Source organism: Haematobia irritans, chromosome 4, assembly GCF_050003625.1.
Source record: "Haematobia irritans isolate KBUSLIRL chromosome 4, ASM5000362v1, whole genome shotgun sequence".
Classification (NCBI taxonomy): domain Eukaryota; kingdom Metazoa; phylum Arthropoda; class Insecta; order Diptera; family Muscidae; genus Haematobia; species Haematobia irritans.
The window spans coordinates 12,701,157-12,726,756 of NC_134400.1; the positions used below are offsets into that span (position 1 = coordinate 12,701,157).

Here is a 25,600-nt window from a genome sequence, read left to right on the forward strand (position 1 = left end):
AGGAAAATAATAAAATTTGGACAAAATTTTCTATAGAAATAAAATTTTGAAAAAAAAATTTATAGACATAAAAAAAATAAAATTTGGACAAAATTTTCTATAGAAAAAAAATTGGAAAAATTTTCTATAGAAATAAAATTTTGCAAAAATTAAAAAAAAAAAAATAAAATTTGCAAAAAATTTCTATAGAAATAAATATTGCAAAAATTTTCTATGGAAATAAAACTTTGCGAAAATTTTCTATAGAAATAAAATTTTGCAAAAATTTTCTATAGAAATAAAATTTTGACAAAATTTTCTAAAATTTTGCAAAACATTTCTATAGAAATAAAATTTTTAGAAAATATTCTATAGAAATAAAATTTTGCACACATTTTCTATATAAATAAAATTTTGACAAAATTTTTCTATAGAAATAAAATTTTTTGCAAAAATTTTCTATAGAAATAAAATTTTTGAAAAAATTTTCTATAGAAATAAATTTTGCAAAAATTTTCTATTGAAATAAAATTTTGCAAATATTTTCTATGGAAATAAAACTTTGCAAAAATTTTCTATAGAAATAAAATTTTGCAAAAATTTTTTATAGAAATAAAATTTTGCAAAAATTTTCTAAAGAAATACAAATTTGAAAAAATTTTATATAGAAAATTTTGAGAACATTTTGAGAGAATGCCAACCCCTGTGCCCTCATTTCAAAATAGTGTTGCATTTGCAAAAATGCTCATACTTATGTTTAGTTCGTATGTAAGTTTATAAATGAAGGGATGAAAATGGGATAACATGAATAAAAGAAATTTACCACATGGTCTTTTATAAATAAAAACAAGCATTGTTTTTGTGTGTTTTATTGCTTGGTAAAACACACTCTAATATTGTGTTTATTTCATAAACAATTGTATTTTTTCCACTTTCAGGTCCAATGAATATTTTGTTAATCTAAACCAAACATCAAAAAGGAAATCTTCCAAAGGAAATATTAAAAAAATCCTTCTACAGAAACTCGTTTAGCAAAGATTGTGCCCCGGGCAAATTATAGCATCCTTATTGTTGGGGCAGAGAGACGTGGACATTTCCATTCTCTGTTTGTCTTTGGCAATATAATAATAAAAAATATAATTAAATTGAACAAAAATTTTGGGCAATAATAATTAGTAGCTCTAAGGCAAGTTACAACAAGGAATAATCGTTCACCTAAATAATTAACAAAATGAAGGAATGACTTGATTAGAACGGATCTGGCAAAACTTATAAATAAAATAAAATGTCAACTACACCATCAACCAATACAACCTCTACGACGACGACGGTGGCGGCAGCGGCGACAGCAACTACCTCATCGGCATCGTCATCGACTCTCATAGCCATGAGTAAAATGTCCACATCCACTCCTCAAAAGCAATATCCTAACACCACCGAATCTTTAGCCGACATAAGCGGTCTTGCTGACACAGAGACATCGAATGTTTTTCATGATGATACAACTACCTCGATAAGTCCTGGACAAAGTGGCAAATTGCCTGGAAGTGGAGGTTTTAATAAATCGAACTCTAACTCCAATAGTCCGGTGGCTAAGCGTCACATTAATTCGGGTTCGATTGCTCGAACACGGCCCCAATCGAGTTATTCCGCCAGGGTATTAATATTCGAAGATTCCGATCAGGAATTGGGGGGCAGTAATAATAGTGGCCATAGTGTTCAAAGCGTTGGCAATAATACGCATGATGGCACTACCAAATCTTCGACAGGTTTGGAAATTTTTGGCTCTTCACCCAAAAACGATTCATCAATATCATCTTCGCAATCGCTATTGCGTAATTTGAATTTGACCAAATCATCATCGGGTGGACTATCGGGAAGTTCGATATCATTACCGGCAAGAGGTTATGGAGCTTTATTACGTAAAATATCCTATCAACAGCATGCGTATTCCATGAGATCGGCCAGTAATGGTGAGTAGAACATCTGAAAAGATTTCCAAGGACAATCTTGGATATTGATTTTTTTTCTCTGCAGATTCCTCTAATTTGGTTCGTTTAAGGAACACTTCATTGGGCAAATCTGCACCCTGTCTTACCGGTAGCTCATTTCGCGAACGTGATAATAGCCTTTGCATGACTCAAACAAGTATGCATGCCATTAGCCAATCACCCTCATCATCGTCATGTAATAATGCTCATGCATCCTCCTCCGTATCCAATACTGCATCAAATATAGCAGCTGCACCCACAAACACAAGTGCTTTGAATATTTCCCGTTCTGGCAGTTGTGCCGGTTTGGGTATTGGCAAACATCATTTGCATGGCGTGGTAATGCGTGGAAGTGGCTCTAGTTCAAGTGGTGTGGCCCATCATCGTTTGAGTTTGGTCACCGGTGGTATTGGGGCTGCGGCAGCAGCAGCAGCTGCAGCTGCCAATTCTCGATCTCATTCGCCATATTCGGCAAGTCCAGTGGATAGTCCACGCATTAATTCGCCCATGCAATTTGCCTTTGCTCCAATCAAACGCATAGCAACGTGTCGTGGCGATGGTAGAAGATGGTCTGTGGCATCATTGCCGTCATCAGGTTATGGTACCACACCGGGTAGCTCGAATTTATCGGTAAGATTTTGTAATGAAAACTAAATCATTTCTCGAAAAATATTTGCTCATTTCTCTTCCATATTCCAGAGTCAATGTTCCAGCCAAGAGGCATTACATCAATTGCCCAATGTGGCTGGTCATGAAGAGTTACATTATGCCGAGGCCGGTGGTCATAATAATGTCATAGTTAATTGTTGTGCAGAGCATATGCAACAGCATCAACAAGCTTTGGTGGCCGCCGCGGCCGCCAATCGTCCTCATTGTTTAAAACATTGTGCTTTACTGAATAACAACACAACAACGAATAAAAATACCGTCCCGGGACAAGCAAGTCCCAAGCAATTTAAACATCATGTGCCAACACCACAATCCTCTTCGTACTCTGCCTCCTCAACGTCATCGTTTCCCATGCAACATTCGTCATCGGGCTCATCGCCATATAAAGTCTGTCCAAATTGCTGTGCCGATGTAAATGTGGCTTGTGGTGGCAATGGACTGGCCAATAATGGCCAAAGAACACCAGGTGGTTGCAATAATAATAATAACCAAAGTAGTGCTGGTGGTGCGAGTGGTGGTGGTCGTATGTCACCATTTCACCGGCCACGATCTAGATCCCTATCTAGTCCTTCACGTTCACCGGCCATAGACAATGAAATTGCTCTAATGAATACCATGTACAAGGAACGCTTTCCCAAAGCCACACAGCAAATGGAAGAGAGGCTAAAACATTTCATCAATGAAAATAAATCGGCAGTGTGTAATAGTTTTCGGGATTCACAGCCCATCGTTAGGTTTGTACATCACCAAGTATTGGAAATGGCTCGAGATTGCCTGAATAAATCAGAAGCTAAACTTATAACATCGCGCTACTTTTACGAGATGAGTGAAAATCTGGAACGTTTACTAATGGAGACCAAGGAGAAGAGCCCTGAGGCTGCAGTTGAGTTGGCTGGTGTTATAAAGAAATTGCTTTTGATTATCTCTAGGCCGGCTCGTTTGCTCGAATGTTTGGAATTTGATCCCGAAGAATTCTATCATCTGTTGGAAGCTGCCGAGGGCCAAGCTAAAGCCATACAAGGTATAAAAGCCGATATACCACAATATATTATACACAAATTGGGATTAAATCGGGATCCCATAGCTGAAATGCAACAGGAAGCCAAAGAGACTAGGGAGGCGTGTGACAATAAAGGTTCTGGAAATTCAAGTGTATTAAATGATTCTGGAACTCCATGCTCATTGCTTTTGAGTTCTCCTTTGACTTGTGTGTCGGCTACCTTAAACCCCAATGCTGAATTGAATCTATTGGCAAATAGTGGCTCAAGTACTCCCCATCCGGCTATGCCACTACAGCCTCCACAAACGCCTGTGGCTGGGGCAGATGCAATGCCTTCATTTACAGCTACGCTAAATAAACAAACGAACTTAAATGTAACGCCTCAAGAGAAGGCAACCTTTAAACCGCTCTTTGCTGCCACTCAACAACAAAACCAACAACAGGAACCAGAAACTTCGCAATCCCAAACACAACAACAGCAGCAACAGTTGCCACCTCAACCTCCACCACAACCTATACCGAGTGAACATGACTTCGATATAGTTAAACTGATCTCAAATGGTGCTTATGGTGCTGTCTATTTGGTGAAGCATAAGACGACGCGACAACGTTTCGCCATGAAAAAAATCAACAAAAATAATCTCATTTTGCGTAATCAAGTGGAACAAGTATTCGCTGAGCGTGATATCCTCTCGTTTGCCGATAATCCCTTTGTGGTGAGCATGTATTGCTCGTTTGAAACGAAAAAGCATTTATGTTTAGTTATGGAATATGTTGAGGGTGGTGATTGTGCCACACTCTTGAAAAACATCGGACCCTTGCCGGCAGATATGGCCCGATTTTATTTTGCAGAGACGGTTTTAGCAGTTGAGTATCTGCACAGCTATGGTATAGTTCATAGGGATTTGAAGCCCGACAATTTATTGATTACCGCCTTGGGTCACATCAAACTAACGGATTTTGGTCTATCGAAAATGGGCCTAATGTCTTTGGCCACCAATTTATATGAGGGATATATTGATTCGGAAACACGGCAATTTTCAGATAAACAAGTAAGTATTTTGGGGATGACTTTAAAAACCAAAAACTTGTTATTAATTTATTCGTATCACTGTATCTCAAAAGGTCTATGGAACCCCTGAATATATAGCACCCGAAGTGATATTGCGTCAGGGTTATGGTAAACCCGTTGATTGGTGGTCTATGGGAATAATTTTATATGAATTTCTCATTGGTTGTGTACCATTTTTCGGTGAAACTGCCGAAGAGCTTTTTGCTCATACCGTCAATGATGATATTGAATGGCCCGATAATGACGATTGGCCAGTGCAGCCAGAAGCTAAGGATATCATAACACAATTATTACAACAAAATCCCCGAGATCGTTTGGGCACACAGGCCGGTGCCTTGGAAGTTAAAGAGCATTTTTATTTTGATGGCTTGGACTGGAATTCATTGTTGAGACAAAAAGCTGAATTTGTACCGCAACTAGCAAACGATGATGATACCAGCTACTTTGATAGTAAGATCTAAAATAAATATCTAAAAATAAATATATGATGTGAACTTCTTTTTTTGTATCGTTTCTATAGCTCGTATGGATCGTTATAACCATGATTTGGGTGGTGAAGACACTGATGATACCGACGATACACCCGTATTTGGTTCATTCTCTTCGTATACGCCACAATATCGTAAACAACATTATTCATGGTCTCGTACAACTTCTGTGTCCTCAACAGGCTCTGTTGGCTCCTCATGTACATCTCAGCAATGCACTGTTGTAACGACCGTTCCAAGTTCCACGACAACATCTCATATAGAATCGAGATTACAGGTTACTGAAAGTTCATCGTCACCCACCAATACTGTTGATGCGGTAGCCAAATGTCGCAAAATATCTGCTCCACTGGCAGCAGGGGCCAACACAACTTCTATTGCCCATAGTGCAATAAATCAACAAATGGCAAATAAAGTTCTAACAACACCACAATTGAGAAAAATCGAGGTGAGTTTAACAAATACAAAAAAAAAAAACACACACAAACTATAAAGAATTATTATTTTTTTTAGAAATAAATTTTTGAAAAAATACAATTTTGTTCAAATTTTCTATAGAAATAAAATTTTCTATACAATTAAAAATTTGACAAAATTTTCTATAGAAATTTTTACAAAATTTTCTATAGAAATAAAATTTTTACAAAATTTTATATAGAAATAAAATTTTTACAAAATTTTATAAAGAAATAAAATTTTTGAGAAAATTTTTTATAGAAATAAAAATTTGACAAAATTTTATATAGAAATAAAATTTTGACAAAATTTCTAAATAAATAAAATTATGACTAAATTTTCTATATAAATAAAATTTTTGAGAAAATTTTCTATATAAATAAAATTTTTGAGAAAATTTTCTATATAAATAAAATTTTTGAGAAAATTTTCTATATAAATAAAATTTTTGAGAAAATTTTCTATAGAAATAAAATTTTGATAAATTTTCTATAGATATAAAATTTTCAAAAATTTTCTGTAGAAATAAAATTTACTATACAATATTTTGCAAAAAATTGTATAAAAATAAAATTTTTGTTCTATAGAAATAAAATTTTGACAAAAGTCTATAGAAATAAAATTTTGACAAAATTTTCTTTAGAAATAAAATTTTACAAAAATTTTCTATAGAAATAAAATTTTGACAAAACTTTCTTTAGAAATAAAATTTTGCAAAAATTTTCTATAGAAATAAAATTTTGACAAAATTTTCTTTAGAAATAAAATTTTGCAAAAATGTTCTATAGAAATAAAATTTTGCAAAAATTTTCTATAGAAATAAAATTTTGACAAAAATTTTCTATAGAAATAAAATTTTGACAAAATAAGACAATTTGCAAAAATTTTCTGTAGAAATAAAATTTTGAGAAAATTTTCTGTAGAAATAAAATTTTGACTAAATTATTTTCATAAATAAATTATGGCTTATGCTTTATCTATTTCAGCTCTCCACAACATGCCTTAAGGTTCCCTCAACGCCCGATGCTGACTATTTACCGGAATTGTTGCATAACGTTACCATTGGTCATGACAGCGATTTGCGTATGTTAAATCAATTCTTAAGACAACCGTCGTCGGGGTGTAATAGCCAACACCAAGAACCACATAACAGTCTGGCACTGCATCCAATTAAACCAGAACGTCATCATTATCGACATAGTATGCCACCTAATACTACAACTATTATAACAACACCAGCAACGCCGCCAGCGGCTATGGTCAATGCTCCTGTGGAAGTGGCACAACAAACAACAACAACCTCGAACACCACAAAATCACAATTAAATGCTGCTGCAATAGCGGCATCAAACCCTAAAACTAATCTAACCACCGCCACAACTTCGTCCACCTCAAGTACAACAACAACAGCAACAATAAAATCTGGAACTTCTTTGATTTCAACAATAACCACCGATCGTAAACTTGCCGATACTCATAAATTAGCTCGCAGTACACCGGAATCTTCACAAACCGACAGTGATGATTTCTCACCACAGATAGCACGCAAACGCAAAGGAGTTTGTGCTCGTGATATCTTGCCAAGATTTTCGATATCGATTGAAGATGAAACCATTAGTGGTGGATCATCTTCGGCCGAGAATACACGAGAACAATCACCATTGGCATTGCAGCATCAAAAGTCCATTGATAGTCAAATAGTTGCTAAAAATCATCGCTCTCGCTCATCTATAGTGAAATCAGCCTCCGCTTTGGGATTGTCATTGATGTCATCAGGTAGTAAGTATTCCCATGCTTTTCTTGAAATATATTTTTGCCATTTTGTCAAAATTTATGGAAAATTTTGCCAACATTTTATTTCTATAGAAAATTTTCGTAAAATTTTATTTCTATAGAAATTTTTTGCAATATTTTATTTCTATAGAAAATTTTGTCATAATTTTATTTCTGTAGAAAATTTTGTCGAAATTTTATTTCTATAAAAATTATTGCCAAATTTAATTTTTATAGAAAATTTTTACAAAATTTTGTTTTTATAGACAGTTTTATCAAAATTTTATTTTTCTAGAAAATTTTTGCAAAATTTTAGGTCTATAGAAAATTCTTACAAAGTTTTATTTCCACAGAATTTTTTTTGCAAAATTTTATTTCTATAGAAAATTTTTGCAAAAATTTATTTTTATAGAAAATTTTTGCAAAATTTTATTTCTATAGAAAATTCTTGCAAAATTTTATGCCTATAGAAAACTTTTGCATAATTTTATTTATATAGAAAATTTTTTGCAAAATTTTATTTCTATAGAAAATTTTGTCATTTTTTTATAGACAATTTTTGCAAATTTTTTTTGTATCAAAATTTTTTTGCTGTAGACAATTTTATAAAAAATTTTGTTTTGCTAAAGAAAATTTTGTCAACATTTTTTTCCTATTAATTTCTATAGAACATTTTTGCAAAATTTTATTTCTATAGAAAATTTTTGCAAAATTTTATTTCTAAGAAAATTTTTGCAAAATTTTTTTTCTATAGAAAATTTTGTCGAAATTTTATTTCTATAGAAAAAATTTTTCAAAATTTTATTTATATAGAAAATTTTTGCAATATTTTATTTCTATAGAAAATTTTTGCAAAATTTTGTTTCTATAGAAACATTTTTTAAAATCTTATTTCTATAGAAAGTGTTTGCAAATTTTATTCCTTTAGAAAACTTTTGCAACATTTGATTTCTATAGAAAATTTTGTCAATTGTTTTTTTTTTATAGAAAATTTTTGCAAACTTTTATTTCTATATAAATATTTTGCAATATTTTGTTTCTATTGAAAGTTTTTGCAAAATTTTATTTCTATAGAAAATTTTACTGTCCCTATATGAAATAAAAAAATCTCTTAATTTCTCATTGCAGTTGACAATGTTCAATTGGCCCAGCAATTATGCAATATTACAGCAGGCATTCAATCTCCTAGCAGTGTTACAGCTGGCGGTGGCGGGGGCGGCTCTAGTACCGCCTCTTCACGTGATACCTCGCCTTGCAGGGAACTTTCCCCGTTGGTTACTAATCTAAAACCGCCCATTATTATAAGACGTGGACCTCGTGGTTTCGGTTTCACTGTACACACTATACGTGTCTATTATGGTGATACTGATTTCTATACAATGCATCATTTAGTAATGGCTGTAGATGAAGGCAGTCCAGCTTTTGAAGCTGGTCTTAGGCCAGCTGATCTCATAACACATGTTAATGGTGAAACCGTGCAAGGTTTGTTCCATACTCAAGTCCTACAATTGCTGTTGAGTGGTGGTGAACATGTTACACTCAGAGCAACACCATTGGAGCACACCAGCATTCAAAGCGGTGGACGTAAACGTGATTTAATGCAAAGCAAATTGGCCAAAAAAGGTGTGAACCGTCAAAAGAAGCAAACAAAAAAGGAACACGATAAAAAACGAAAGACCTCGCTATTTAGACGTATAAGCAATAAAAGAGCATCTGCGGAAATTCAACAGGTATGTTTATCAAAGTGTAGCCTATTTACATGCGATAATATATGCGACATACTATTTCAGCTGGCGGCTGGTATAAACTCTCCCACAACGCCTTCGGCAGTGGGCACAACAATTGGTAGGAATTTATCTCCTTTGGACTCGTCATATCATAGTAGTAGTTGTTGTCAATCTGCGGCCACATCCTCACAATCAACATCACCTTCATCTTCCTCTCCAAATACCCCAACAGGTGCTGGTAATGGTACCGGTGCCGGTGGCAATGGTAGTGGTGGCAGTGTCGTCATTGGTGTGTCTACAGCTGGCAATAATACTGGAATAGGATTTGTGAGCACTTCGAATACTGTGCTATTACCCATAGCCGGATCAGTTACAGGAGTAACTACAGTTGCTGCTGTTGGAGCCCCCGTAGTGGGTGTAATGGGCAATATACCAGGTTAGTTGGGTTTGGGGAAAAACTTTGTTATTAATCATTTATATACAAACGTATGTATACAAAATATATTCATTATTTCGTGGCTAATAACATCACATGTTATTTAACACTTTCACTAGTTTCACCCACTTCTGTGCCGCAGTTGTATCAACGACCCTCTACGCTACATGGCTTAAAACATAAATTGCATACAGGTTGTGCTGGTAACACTACAGTATGCCCCTCCGGAACTGGAGTCAAATCTTTACATACGAATTCAAATGCTTCGATGCCAAATCGTCGCAAATCTGTAGGTCATATTCCACTATCACCGTTGGCTAGAACCCCATCACCTTCCCCCCTTCCATCTTCACCAACACGATCTCCATCGCCTTTGGCTTTCCCTTTGATTGGCCATCAGCCCGGCTCATCGAATACCACACAATCATACAGCCCCGGCGGATCGTTACCCGTGGTACAAACTGTGACGGCCGGTGCCAAGAAAACCGGATTCGTGCGCACAAAATCTTCAGAGCCAAGTTCACCTTTGTTACGAAGGGCCCTATCGCCCGATCGCTTGCACCCTCGTAGTGCAGAAAATAAATGCACACTAATTTCGCCATTGTGCTGTTCGCCACCTATAAAACAGCCCCAAAGGGTTATTGGCGGCGTATGGCGTCCCAATAACAATAATAGTAATAATAATAACAATACCACCACCACTACAACCAACTCGGCTACATCAGGGTCACAAGTGGTAGCACCAGTAGTTAACAATTCCTCCACTCTACCACCTATAACCGCACATCCCTCGCAGCAATCAACCACATCTTTGTCGTCTTCGTCCTCATCATCATCGGCTTGTAGTCGTTTAATTGAACAATGCGAACAGCATAGCATATCATCATCCAATATTACTGAAGAAGATACCATTATGTGTGATGCTTCACAAAGTGCTCTATCTAATTCTACTTCTGCTTTAGTGAGCACTCCTTCCGGTATTGTCTTACCGGGTGAAATGTTACCTCGAATTGCTGAAGAGAAAGATTCACCCACCAGTACATCGGAACCTCTTACACCAGGTTTTATGCAGACAATCGATGAACATCATGAAAGGGAAGAAGAAGCCACATCTGTTTGCGGTGGTAATAACAATACCAAAGCAAGTGAGGATACAACTAACATCCAAATCGAGCCATTGGAAACGAAAGTGGCAAGTGGTGAATACAACACTGGTGATAAAGAATCTAAAGGAGCTAGCAGTGGCAACAAATTGAAATGCAACGAAAGCAGTAAGTAGACTCATTTAGCCAAATATTCTAATTTCTAATAGGGGATTAATTAATGATTTTATCAAAATTTTATTTTTATAGAATATTTTTGCAAAATTGATATTATTAAGTTACTGAAAATAAGTTAAGTTATACGAAAAGATGATGCACAGTGGTGGTGAAAAAATGGTTAAATTTGGGAAGAATAATTCTTGTATGTAAATTTCATAAGGAATTAACATAAAAGACCCAAATTAAATCATCTCACCCGGCCAGATCTCGCTAAAGACTATGGAAATGTGTAGTGACCACCACTGAAACATATATGTATAGTCAGGCTTGCGAGATGGGTATCTGGCATTTTCTTTTCAGTAACTTAATAATATAAATTGGTTTAATCTTTCTGTCCAATAAGCTCGAAAAATATTGTAATAATTTCTAAAATTTTATTTCTATAGAAAATATTTGCAAACTTTTATTTCTATAGAAAATTTTTGCATAATTTTATTGCTATAGAAAATTTTTTAGAATTATTTCTATAGAATTTTATTTCTATAGTATTCTTGCTAAGTAATATATATATTGGCCTATGAAAGGCTTTGTATTACTAATTGTTAAATAAATGAAATGAAATGAATTTTTTTATACCCTCCACCATAGGATGGGGGGTATATTAAAATTTTAGCAAAATTTTATTTCTATAGAAAATTTTCTAAAAATTTTATTTCTATAGAAAATATTTGCAAACTTTTATTTCTATAGAAAATTTTTGCATAATTTTATTGCTATAGAAAATTTTGCAAAAAATTTATTTCTATAGAATTTTTTTATACCCTCCGCCATAGGATGGGGAGTATATTAACTTTGTCATTCCGTTTGTAACACATCGAAATATAGCTGTAAGACCTCATAAAGTATATATATTCTGGGTCGTGGTGAAATTCTGAGTCGATCTAAATATGTCCGTCCGTCCGTCTGTTAAAATCACGCTAACTTCCGAACGAAACAAGCTATCGACTTGAAACTTGGTATAAGTAGTTGTTATTGAAGTAGGACGGATGGTATTGCAAATGGGCCATATCAGTTCACTTTTACGTATAGCCCCCATATAAACGGACCCACAGATTTTGCTTGCGGAGCCTCTAAGAGAAGCATATTTCATCCGATCTGGCTGAAATTTGGTACATGGTGTTAGTATATGGTCTCGAACAAACATGCCAAAATTGGTCCACATCGGTCCATAATTATATATAGCCCCCATATAAACCGATCCCCAGATTTGGCTTGCGGATCCTCTAAGAGAAGCAAATTTCATCCGATCAGGCTGAAATTTGTTATATACCGTTTGTATATGGTCTCTAACAACTAAGCAAAAATTGGTTCACATCGGTCCATAATTACATATAACCCTAATATAAACCGATCCCCAGATTTAGCTTACGTAGCCTCTAAGAGAAGCAAATTTCATCCGATCTGGCTGAAATTTGGTACATGGTGTTGGTATATGGTCTCTAACAACCATGCCAGAATTGGTCCATAACGGTTTATAATTATATATAAACCGATCCTCAGATTTGACCTCCGGAGCCTCTTGAAGGAGCCAAATTCATCCAATCCGGTTGAAATCTGGTACACTGCGCTAGTACATGGCCGATTACAATCATGTCAAAATTGGTCCGTACCGATCTATAGTTATATATAGCCCCCAGATAAACCGATCCCCAATCACAGAAAAATCACGATTGCCACTCGAGCCAAAAATAATCTATCAAAATTTATTGCCATAGAAAATGTTGTAAAAATTTTATATATCTATAGAAAATTTTGTCAAAATGTTATTTCTATAGATAATTTATGAAGCACATCTTAGTTGGAGAGGAATATTTTGCAAAATCTTCCAAAACATCAAGAATTCTACCAATCTACCAAACAGTAAAAAATCTGCCATTTTTTTTTGGTAGACTCGTGTTCATAATTGTATATAGGCCCCATATAAAGCGACCCCCATATTTCAATTCTGGCTCTATAATTACCACACAAAAGTTCATATCGGTTCGTAATTATTTCTTCCCTATATATACCGGTCAAGAACTGAATATATACGTATTTAATCGACCTTTCTTTTGTCTAATATACATATATCCCGCATGGACTAGCTTACAATTTAGAAGATGATGTTAAGAAGTTTTAAGATGCCTTGCTATCGGCCGCAACCCAAGTAATTCAATTGTGGATCTAGCAGAAGTTTCTACGCAATCCATGCCTCCACCATGGTAAGAATACGGTCAAAATTTGGTCAATATAAACTTGACGTATTTCTTTCAATTTTGCATTAAAAATACACCCCTGAACACCCCTCATTTTGAAGGAGTGTGTGTGTAGAATTTTGCTCCTATTTTGATTTTGGTATTCACTCTTCAGTTGTCAAAATGCCGTCCAAGCAAGAAGAGCAGCGTATCAAAATTTTGCTCGCGCATCGCGAAAATCCGAGCTATTCGCACGCAAAGCAAAATCGCTAAAAGTTGCCAAATCAACCGTCACAAATGTAATTAAAGTGTTTGGGGAACGTTTGTCGACAACCAGGAAGTCTGGATCGGGGGGAAATCGAAAACCGGAAGCCGCTGAGACGACAAAGAGAGTAGCCGGTAGTTTCAAGCGAAACCCTAACCTCTCTCTCCGAGATGCCGCAAATAAGCTGGGTGTATCGTCTACAACCGTGCATCGAGCCAAAAAACGAGCCGGACTATCGACTTACAAGAAGGTAGTGACTCCAAATCGCGATGATAAACAAACTACGACGGCCAAAGCGCGATCCCGGAGGCTGTACACGACGATGCTGACGAAGTTTGACTGCGTGGTAATGGACGACGAAACCTACGTCAAAGCCGACTACAAGCAGCTTCCGGGACAGGAGTTTTGTACGGGAAAAGGAAGGGGAAAGGTAGTAGATATTTTCAAGCACATAAAACTGTCAAAGTTCGCAAAGAAATATCTGGTTTGGCAAGCCATCTGTACCTGTGGCTTGAAAAGCAGCATTTTCATAGCTTCCGGGACAGTCAACCAAGAAATTTACGTGAAAGAGTGTTTGAATAAACGTCTGCTGCCTTTCCTGAAGAAACACGGTTGTTCCGTACTGTTTTGGCCGGATTTGGCATCTTGCCATTACGGTAAAAAGGCCATGGAGTGGTACGCCGCCAACGACGTGCAGGTGGTTCCCAAGGACAAGAACCCTCCCAACACGCCAGAGTTCCGCCCAATTGAGAAATACTGGGCTATTGTCAAGCGGAACCTAAAGAAGACCAAAAAACTGCTAAGGACGAGCAAGGCAAACTGACTTTCTGCGGCGAAGAAGGTGGACAAGGTGGCTGTAAAAAATCTGATGGCAGGTGTCAAGCGTGAGGCCGGGCAATTCGGATTTGGAAAAGCGAAAGCCTAACTGAATATTTTTCCTGAATTTTATACTAATTGAACTTGATAAAAAAATTTAATTTAATTTTTTTAAATAAACGATTTCACCGATTTACACGCGTTTTCCCTTGACCAAATTTTGACCGTATCACCCTTTAGATAAGATTCGCCCTGGCCGAACTTACGGCTCTTCAAATTTTATTTCTATAGAAAAATTTTACAGAATTTTATTGGTTTTGAAAAATATGTCAAATTTTTGCAAAATTTTATTGCTTTTGAAAAATTTTCAAAATTTTGCAAAATTTTATTTCTATTGAAAAATTTTCAAAATTTTGCAAAATTTTATTTCTATAGAAAATTTTGTAAAAAATTTTATTTCTATAGAAAATTTTTGCAAAATTTTATTTCTATAGAAAATTTTTGCAAAATTTTATTTCTATAGAAAATTTTTGCAAAATTTTATTTCTATAGAAAATTTTTGCAAAATTTTATTTCTATAGAAAATTTTTGCAAAATTTTATTTCTATAGAAAATTTTTGCAAAATTTTATTTCTATAGAAAATTTTTGCAAAATTTTATTTCTATAGAAAATTTTTGCAAAATTTTATTTCTATAGAAAATTTTTGCAAAATTTTATTTCTATAGAAAATTTTTGCAAAATTTTATTTCTATAGAAAATTTTTGCAAAATTTTATTTCTATAGAAAATTTTTTGCAAAATTTTATTTCTATAGAAAATTTTATTTCTATAGTAAATTTTATTTCTATAGTAAATTTTATCAAAATTTTATTTCTATTTCGGCCTGGCCGAACTTACGGCTCTTCAAATTTTATTTCTATAGAAAAATTTTGCAGAATTTTATTGCTTTTGAAAAATTTTCAAAATTTTGCAAAATTTTATTTCTATTGAAAAATTTTCAAAATTTTGCAAAATTTTATTTCTATAGAAAATTTTGTAAAAAATTTTATTTCTATAGAAAATTTTTGCAAAATTTTATTTCTATAGAAAATTTTTGCAAAATTTTATTTCTATAGAAAATTTTTGCAAAATTTTATTTCTATAGAAAATTTTTGCAAAATTTTATTTCTATAGAAAATTTTTGCAAAATTTTATTTCTATAGAAAATTTTTGCAAAATTTTATTTCTATAGAAAATTTTTGCAAAATTTTTTTTCTATAGAAAATTTTTGCAAAATTTTATTTCTATAGAAAATTTTTGCAAAATTTTATTTCTATAGAAATTTTTTGCAAAATTTTATTTCTATAGAAAATTTTTTGCAAAATTTTATTTCTATAGAAAATTTTTGCAAAATTTTATTTCTATAGAAAATTTTTGCAAAATATTATTTCTATAGAAAATTTTTGCAAAATTTTATTTCTATAGTAAATTTTATTTCTATAGTAAATTTTATCAAAATTTTATTTCTATTTCGGCCTGGCCCAACTTACGGCTCTTCAAATTTTATTTCTATAGAAAAATTTTACAGAATTTTATTGGTTTTGAAAAATATGTCAAATTTTTGCAAAATTTTATTGCTTTTGAAAAATTTTCAAAATTTTGCAAAATTTTATTTCTATTGAAAAATTTTCAAAATTTTGCAAAATTTTATTTCTATAGAAAATTTTGTAAAAAATTTTATTTCTATAGAAAATTTTTGCAAAATTTTATTTCTATAGAAAATTTTTGCAAAATTTTATTTCTATAGAAAATTTTTGCAAAATTTTATTTCTATAGAAAATTTTTGCAAAATTTTATTTCTATAGAAAATTTTTGCAAAATTTTATTTCTATAGAAAATTTTTGCAAAATTTTATTTCTATAGAAAATTTTTGCAAAATTTTATTTCTATAGAAATTTTTTGCAAAATTTTATTTCTATAGAAAATTTTTTGCAAAATTTTATTTCTATAGAAAATTTTTGCAAAATTTTATTTCTATAGAAAATTTTTGCAAAATTTTATTTCTATAGAAAATTTTTGCAAAATTTTATTTCTATAGTAAATTTTATTTCTATAGTAAATTTTATCAAAATTTTATTTCTATTTCGGCCTGGCCCAACTTACGGCTCTTCAAATTTTATTTGTATAGAAAAATTTTGCAGAACTTTATTGCTTTTGAAAAATTTGTCAAATTTTTGCAAAATTTTATTTCTATTGAAAAATTTTCAAAATTTTGCAAAATTTTATTTCTATAGAAAATTTTTGCAAAATTTTATTTCTATAGAAAATTTTTGCAAAATTTTATTTCTATAGAAAATTTTTGCAAAATTTTATTTCTATAGAAAATTTTTGCAAAATTTTATTTCTATAGAAATTTTTTGCAAAATTTTATTTCTATAGAAAATTTTTTGCAAAATTTTATTTCTATAGAAAATTTTTGCAAAATTTTATTTCTATAGAAAATTTTTGCAAAATTTTATTTCTATAGAAAATTTTTGCAAAATTTTATTTCTATAGTAAATTTTATCAAAATTTTATTTCTATTTCGGCCTGGCCCAACTTACGGCTCTTCAAATTTTATTTGTATAGAAAAATTTTGCAGAACTTTATTGCTTTTGAAAAATTTGTCAAATTTTTGCAAAATTTTATTTCTATTGAAAAATTTTCAAAATTTTGCAAAATTTTATTTCTATAGAAAATTTTGTAAAAACTTTTATTTCTATAGAAAATTTTGTCAAAATTTAATTTATATAGAAAATTTTCTCAAAATTTAATTTGTATAGAAAATTTTTGCAAAATTTTATTTCTATAGAAAATTTTTGCAAAATTTTATTTCTATAGAAATTTTTTGCAAAATTTTATTTCTATAGAAAATTTTTTGCAAAATTTTATTTCTATAGAAAATTTTATTTCTATAGAAAATTTTTGCAAAATTTTATTTCTATAGAAAATTTTTGCAAAATTTTATTTCTATAGTAAATTTTATTTCTATAGTAAATTTTATCAAAATTTTATTTCTATTTCGGCCTGGCCGAACTTACGGCTCTTCAAATTTTATTTGTATAGAAAAATTTACAGAACTTTATTGCTTTTGAAAATTTTGTCAAATTTTTGCAAAATTTTATTGCTTTTGAAAAATTTGTCAAATTTTAGCAAAATTTTATTGCTTTTGAAAATTTTGTCAAATTTTTGCAAAATTTTATTTCTATTGAAAAATTTTCAAAATTTTGCAAAATTTTATTTCTATAGAAAATTTTGTAAAAACTTTTATTTCTATAGAAAATTTTTGCAAAATTTTATTTCTATAGAAATGTTTTGCAAAATTTTATTTCTATAGAAAATTTTTTGCAAAATTTTATTTCTATAGAAAATTTTTGCAAAATTTTATTTCTATAGAAAATTTTTGCAAAATTTTATTTCTATAGTAAATTTTATTTCTATAGTAAATTTTATCAAAATTTTATTTCTATTTCGGCCTGGCCGAACTTACGGCTCTTCAAATTTTATTTCTATAGAAAAATTTTGCAGAATTTTATTGCTTTTGAAAAATTTGTCAAATTTTTGCAGAATTTTATTGCTTTTGAAAAATTTGTCAAATTTTTGCAAAATTTTATTGCTTTTGAAAATTTTGTCAAATTTTTGCAAAATTTTATTTCTATTGAAAATTTTTCAAAATTTTGCAAAATTTTATTTCTATAGAAAATGTTTACAAAATTTTATTTCTATAGAAAATTTTTGCAAAATTTTATTTCTATAGAAAATTTTGTAAAAACTTTTATTTCTATAGAAAATTTTGTCAAAATTTAATTTATATAGAAAATTTTCTCAAAATTTAATTTGTATAGAAAATTTTTGCAAAATTTTATTTCTATAGAAAATTTTTGCAAAATTTTATTTCTATAGTAAATTTTGTCAAAATTTATAGTTTGAAGTCAAAAAAGTCATTCCATGAAAAAACCTTGTGTCCTCTGAATTTGTTCTTATCTGATAAAATTATTATTTATTTCTTTTTTTTCTCCCATTTAGCAACAATTGATACTGCTTTAAAGACTACAAAAACTATTACGCAACAAAAGAATAGTGTTACACAAACAGCTAATGCTAATACAACTACTCCTTCCGGTTCTTCTACTATTATGTGTAATAAGAAAATTTTGCAAACAACTAAGCAAGAAACATCACCAGCAATTTCTACCACCATAAACTGTTGTAGTACATCTTCAACGTTAACTAACAGTATGGCTACTACTAGTACAGCATCAAATCAAGGTAAACAAGGTAAAACCTCAGTGGTCAATACAACAAGTTCGAGACGTGAACAATTTGCTGGAAGTTCGACAAGTTCAGGAGGTGGTTTTACTGGAAATTTAAGTGGACCACCACCACCACCATCATCATCATCATCGACTTCGACCTCGACGTCTAACAAACAGCAAAAGAAATAAAATATTTAAATATAATCTAGTTTTGGAAGTAATTTACTTTTATGTATGTAAAACGGGGGACTGTTGGTAGTAACGTTCATTATATGGCCAGCCGTTTGGATGATGAAGAGTGAAATGTTTTGTATTAGTTGAAAAACTAATAACTTTCGTTTTTGCCATTGAAAATATTTGAAAAACAAAAATCACTGATATTAAGAGTGTCTGTTATTTATCTTTCTTATTAAGAAAACTGATAATTCAAAAAATAAAACTTATACTAAATATTGTACTCTATTTACAGTTAAATGAGAAAACAAAAATAATATTACATATATTTTGATTGCCATATTCATAAACAAATATTAAAAACAAAAAAAAAAAAAACAGAAAACTAAATATAATAATTTATGTATACCTAAAAAAAAAACAAAAGAAAAAATAGAGATTATAGTTACTTATAGAGAGAAAATAAATTTAATTCGCTTTATACCAAGTAATCTATATTGAAAGAAAATAAATAACACTTTGGAAATATTTTTAATATTTACAATTTACTATCATATAACTACCAATAATGCAGTAAAATTATAATTATAAATTGTTGTTTTTTATTATGTATCTCTCTCTCTCTCTCTATTTCCTCTCCTCAAGAAAAAAAGTGTTGTAGTAGAACTTACTAAGGCAAGACAAATAAGCACGAATAATGCCATTGTGAAATGTATGTATAACCGAATTATTGTTTTTTCTTTTTTTCATTTTAGTTAGTTTAATTTTTTTCCTTTCATTATTAATTGTATTCAATTAATCTCTAGAGTTGTGCATTTGTGCAATATATACATACATACATTATATAAGTAATGCAAAACAAACAAACAAACAAATGTAAACAAATACTAAAATTCAAATTTATTGTTAGCATAAAAAAACAAACAAAATCAACAAAAATAATGTTTAGCAATGCTTTCGTTGAAATGAACGCAAAAAAACAACCCAATCATATGCGCTTTCATTTAAATAAAGAGAATTATAAATGCGCTTAATATATATATTTTCATGTGAAACAAAGAAAATCATTGAAAAAAAAAAAACAAACACTTTAACTGGGATATAATGCAGTGAAGTAGTACGTAGTTAAAAGCAAAATTTTAAATTTTTGAAAAATTCAAAAACTATAGGAAAAATCAATTATCGATTTTGTTTTGCTTTAGCATCCATTTATAAGAGGTATAGGCGTGACCCGAAACACAGGAATGTGGGTGAATGGATCTTAAACACTATATAGCATGCGTGAGTGCGAGTATTATAATAATCTATTCATAAATATTTTATTTTTTTACTCATTCGCCTGTTAGGAAAATGCTCGAGTTGTTGTAAGTTACAAGAATTTTCGTGAGCCATGACCGACGCTAATAGTCGTGAATTAGGAGAATGAGTCACGCGCATTGTTGTGACACACGTGAGCAATGACTTCTTGTTAAAAAATCGACGTTTGGTAATCTTCAAATTTCGGAAGCCACCGTGGTGCAATTGGTTACACATAAATAATTAATTTTTGGATTCAGTCTTGAAATTAATTGATCCAATTAATTTTAATGGAAATGTCTTCAATCACAGAAATCATAGTATCAATCGCCAAAGTCAATTAAAAAAATAATTGATCCATTTAAAAAATTAATTGATAATATTATTTTTTTTTTGTAATTGGTTTTTGTTTTAATTAAAAAAAGTTTTGAATCAATTAAACTTTTAACTGAATATTTTTGAAAATTCAATTAAAATTGTAATTGGAAATATTTTGTTGAAATTTTTTTCTGTGCAGCCTACCCGCCCAGTTTCGACCGAACACCAAAAAGGTTTTCACCGGTGGATTATCCCCTCTTAGTAATGCTGGTGACATTTCTATAGAAAACTTTTGCGAAATTTTGTTTGTATAGAAAATTTTGTCAAAATTTTATTTATATATAAAATTTTGTCAAAATTTTATTTCTAAAGAAAATTTTGTAAAAATTATATAGAAATTTTTGATAAAATTTACTATAGAAATAAAATTTTGCAAAAATTTTCTATAGAAATAAAATTTTGCAAAAATGTTCTATAGAAATAAAATTTTGCAAAAATTTTTTTGAAAATTCAATTAAAATTGTAATTGGAAATATTTTGTTGAAATTTTTTTCTGTGCAGCCTACCCGCCCAGTTTCGACCGAACACCAAAAAGGTTTTCACCGGTGGATTATCCCCTCTTAGTAATGCTGGTGACATTTCTATAGAAAATTTTTGCGAAATTTTGTTTCTATAGCAAATTTTGTCAAAATTTTATTTATATATAAAATTTTCTCAAAATTTTTTTCTAAAGAAAATTTTGTAAAAATTCTATAGAAAATCTATAGAAAATTTTGTAAAAATTTTATTTCTATAGAAAATTTTGTCAAAATTTTATTTCTAAAGAAAACTTTGTAAAAATTTTATTTCTATAGAAAATGTTGTCAAAATTGTATTTATAACGAATATTTTTTCAAAATTTTATTTATATAGAAAATTTTGACTAAATTTTATTTCTATAGACAATTTTTGACTAAATTTTATTTCTATAGAAAATTTTGTCAAAATTTTATTTCTATAGAAAATTTTTGACTAAATTTTATTTCTATAGAAAATTTTGTCCAAATTTTATTTCTATAGAAAATTTTGTCAAAATTTCATTTCTATAGAAAATGTTGTCAAAAATTTGTTTCTATAGAAAATTTTGTCCAAATTTTGTTTCTATAGAACATTTTGTCCAAATTTTGTTTCTATAGGAAATTTGTGTCAAAATTTTATTAAAATAGAAAATTTTGACAAAATTATATTTCTATAGAATTGTTTTTGCCAAATTTTATTTCTTTAGAACATTTTTTGCAAAATTTTATTTCTATAGAAAATATTGTCAAAATTTTATTTCTACATAAAATTTTAAGCTGAGATCAAAAACAACAATAATGATTGAAGAGAAACCAACAATAACAAACAAAAAAAGAATTATTTCTATACAAAAATTTTGTCAAAATTGTATTTCTATAAAAAATTTTGTCAAAATTTTATGTCTATAGGAAATTTTATCAAAATTTTATTTCTATAGAAAATTTTGTCATAATTCGTTTTGAGTCCAAAGTTTTACTTTGTGATTCTGGGTAGTTGTTAAAATATTTCAAAGCGTCTCTAAGAATGTGACATGTCGTTCATCTAACCATTCAATCGGCCAACATACGTTGATGTGGTATAAAAATGAGCAATACAATCGCAGCGTGTTTGCAAAACCCAACTAAGACTAAACCTACGATTTTGCTCGCTCGAACTATTGGCTGCATTTGCTTTTTATATATTCAAATCTTCAGATATTCATGGGCTTACAAAGGAGTCCTGGGTTTGTTTTCTTTTTTAATTCAAGAAAGTACGTAAAAATAAACACCATAAATTTACAAATACGTAGTGTTTAAATTAAATGAAATATCCTAAAATAAAATCAACGATTAGACTTAGAGTAAACATTTAGTATAAAAATCATAGATGTTATGTATACATACCCCATACACGCATACACATTTGATTCTTATTTCATAGATGAAGTAAGTCGATACAAAATAATTCCAATTTGTTTTAATATTATTGTCTCTTTTTTATATATTCTTAATTATTTTGATTTTTGTTAATAATTTTATTTTTATCCCCTTTTTATGTTATAGAAATACGTGTTAAGATTATGTTAAAAAACCAATTGATGAAAATAAGAGATTATAAGAAAATTATTAACATTTATAAAACAAAGGTGTCCTTGTTGAGTGTTGTACATTTACCAACTAATGAATGCAAAATATTCAAATAGTTTATCAAAGGCATTTGCATTGTAAATGTAGGCTTAAAGTTAAATTCAATTTTTTTGCAACTTGTTATATCCTAAAATAATAATAACAATAATAAGTACATAGCCTCGTCGCATGATGGTAAAACATCGCAAGAGTAATTTACTAACTCATGGTCGGATTAGTATTTTTTGCCCTATGTGGAAATGGGAGTGTTGGCGAATTTTAGGAAAAAAAAGTGGAGGCAATAGAGGTCTTTATTTACGTCACTTATAGGACCTATAACCACGGTTGCCACAGTTGGTAGAATTCTACCGAGAATATAAATAAAATTTTGCAAAAAAAATCTACAGAAATTACATTTAGGAAATTTTTTTCTAGATATACAATTTTGCAAATATTTGTTCTAGAAATAAAATTTTGCAAAAATTTTCTCTAGAAATTAAATTTTGCAAAAATTTCTACTAGAAATAAAATATTGCAAACATCTTCTACAGAAATAAAGTTTTGCAAACATTTTTTCTAGATATAAAGTTTTGCAAATTTTTTTTCTGGAAATAAAATTTTGCAAAAATTTCCTATAGAAATAAAATTTTGCAAAAATTTTCTATAGAAATAAAATTTTGACAAAATTTTCTATATAAATAAAATGTTGTAGCTTATGGGCTTAGCAGCCAATGCTTTTTTTCTCTTTTTCATCATACATTTACTGTATGATTAAAATAAACAATAAATAAATAAAAGTTTGACAAAATTTTCTATAAAAATAAAATTTTGGCAAAATGTTCTATGGCAAAATTTTTTTTAGAAATAAAATTTTGACAAAATTTTACTATAGAAATACAATTTTCCAAAAATTTACTATAGAAATAAAATTTTGACAAAATTTTGTATAGAAATAAAATTTGGCAAAAATTTTCTATAGAAATAGATTTTGCAAAAATTTTCTTTTGAAATAAAATTTTGAAAAAATTTACTGTAGAAATAAAATTTTGAAAAAATTTTCTATAGAAATAATATTTTTGCAAAAAAATTCTTTTGAAATAAAATTTTGGAAAAGTTTTCTATAGAAATAAAATTTTGCAAAAAATTTCTATAAAAAATAAAATGTTGTAGCTTATGGGCTTAGCAGCCAATGCTTTTTTTCTCTTTTTTATCATACATTTACTGTATGATTAAAATAAACAATAAATAAATAAAATTTTGACAAAATTTTCTATAAAAATAAAATTTTGGCAAAATGTTCTAGGCAAAAATTTTTTTTAGAAATAAAATTTTGACAAAATTTTACTATAGAAATACAATTTTCCAAAAATTTACTATAGAAATAAAATTTTGACAAAATTTTCTATAGAAATAAAATTTGGCAAAAATTTTCTATAGAAATAAATTTTGCAAAAAATTTCTTTTGAAATAAAATTTTGAAAAAATTTTCTATAGAAATAATATTTTTGCAAAAAAATTTTCTAGAAATAAAATTTTGCAAAAACTTTCTATAGAAAATTTTACTATAGAAATACAATTTTCCAAAAATTTACTATAGAAATAAAATTTTGACAAAATTTTCTATAGAAATAAAATTTGGCAAAAATTTTCTATAGAAATAAATTTTGCAAAAAATTTCTTTTGAAATAAAATTTTGAAAAAATTTTCTATAGAAATAATATTTTTGCAAAAAAATTTTCTAGAAATAAAATTTTGCAAAAATTTTCTATAGAAATAAAATTTTGCAAAAATTTTCAATAGAAATAAAATTTTGTAGCTGATGGGCTTAGCAGCCAACACTTCTTTCTCTTTTTTTATCATACATTTACTGTATGATTAAAATAAATAATAAATAAATAAAATTTTGACATCATTTTCATATAGAAATATAAAAAAAATATTTATTTCTATAGAAATAAAATATTGACGAAATTTTCTATAGAAATAAAATTTTGCAAAAATTTTCTATAGAAATAAAATTTTGCAAAAATTTTCTATAGAAATAAAATTTTGTAGCTGATGGGCTTAGCAGCCAACACTTCTTTCTCTTTTTTTTATCATACATTTACTGTATGATTAAAATAAATAAATAAAATTTTGACATCATTTTCATATAGAAATATAAAAAAAATATTTATTTCTATAGAAATAAAATTTTGACGAAATTTTCTATAGAAATAAATTTTGCAAAAATTTTCTTTTGAAATAAAATTTTGAAAAAATTTTACTGTAGAAATAAAATTTTGAAAAAATTTTCTAAAGAAATAATATTTTTGCAAAAAATTTCTTTTGAAATAAAATTTTGGAAAAGTTTTCTATAGAAATAAAATTTTGCAAAAATTTTCTATAGAAATAAAATTTTGTAGCTGATGGGCTTAGCAGCCAATGCTTTTTTCTCTTTTTTGTTATACATTTACTGTAAAATAAATAAAATTTTGACAAAATTTTCTATAAAAATAAAATTTTGGCAAAATGTTCTAGGCAAAAATTTTTTTAGAAATAAAATTTTGACAAAATTTTCTATAGAAATAAAATTTGGCAAAAATTTTCTATAGAAATAAATTTTGCAAAAATTTTCTTTTGAAATAAAATTTTGAAAAAATTTTCTATAGAAATAATATTTTTGCAAAAAATTTTTCTAGAAATAAAATTTTGCAAAAAATTTCTTTTGAAATAAAATTTTGGAAAATGTTTCTATAGAAATAAATTTTGCAAATATTTTCTTTTGAAATAAAATTTTGACAACATTTTCTATAGAAATAAAATTTTGACAAAATTTTCTATAGAAATAAATTTTGCAAAAATTTTCTATAGAAATAAATTTTGCAAATATTTTCTTTTGAAATAAAATTTTGACAAAATTTTCTCTAGAAATAAAATTTTGACAAAATTTTCTCTAGAAATAAAATTTTGACAAAATTTTCTATAGAAATAAAATTTTGACAACATTTTCTATAGAAATAAAATTTTGACAAAATTTTCGATAGAAATAAAATTTTAACAAAATTTTTTAGCTTCAGACTAAGATTTTTTAATTTGGTAGATTTTTGGTAAAGTTTTCGTCAAATTTTGGTAGATTATTTTAGGCACGTATGGCAACTGTGACTACACACAAAAATTTTTTTTTCTCATTCAATCACGAAATTAATTGATCCAATTAATTTTTAAT

At 29.1% G+C, this 25,600-nt stretch overlaps 1 protein-coding gene across 3 annotated transcripts in view; it reads left to right on the plus strand.

The window, feature by feature from the left end:
* The window catches only part of dop (microtubule-associated serine/threonine (MAST) protein kinase dop), a 48,271-nt gene extending 28,621 nt beyond the window's left edge, over nucleotides 1–19,650 (plus strand). The window contains exons 2-11 of one of the 3 annotated variants that reach the window (XM_075305248.1): nucleotides 918–1,952; nucleotides 2,017–2,600; nucleotides 2,670–4,691; nucleotides 4,765–5,161; nucleotides 5,232–5,647; nucleotides 6,642–7,434; nucleotides 8,557–9,158; nucleotides 9,219–9,591; nucleotides 9,711–10,862; nucleotides 18,213–19,650. In XM_075305248.1, the coding sequence (XP_075161363.1) occupies nucleotides 1,265–1,952; nucleotides 2,017–2,600; nucleotides 2,670–4,691; nucleotides 4,765–5,161; nucleotides 5,232–5,647; nucleotides 6,642–7,434; nucleotides 8,557–9,158; nucleotides 9,219–9,591; nucleotides 9,711–10,862; nucleotides 18,213–18,631 (7,446 nt within the window). In that variant the 5' untranslated portion in view covers nucleotides 918–1,264 and the 3' untranslated portion in view covers nucleotides 18,632–19,650. The remainder of the gene's footprint in view (nucleotides 1–917; nucleotides 1,953–2,016; nucleotides 2,601–2,669; nucleotides 4,692–4,764; nucleotides 5,162–5,231; nucleotides 5,648–6,641; nucleotides 7,435–8,556; nucleotides 9,159–9,218; nucleotides 9,592–9,710; nucleotides 10,863–18,212) is intronic. The other 2 variants (XM_075305250.1, XM_075305249.1) reach the window with 2 other exon arrangements.
* The last annotated feature ends 5,950 nt before the right edge of the window (nucleotides 19,651–25,600 follow it).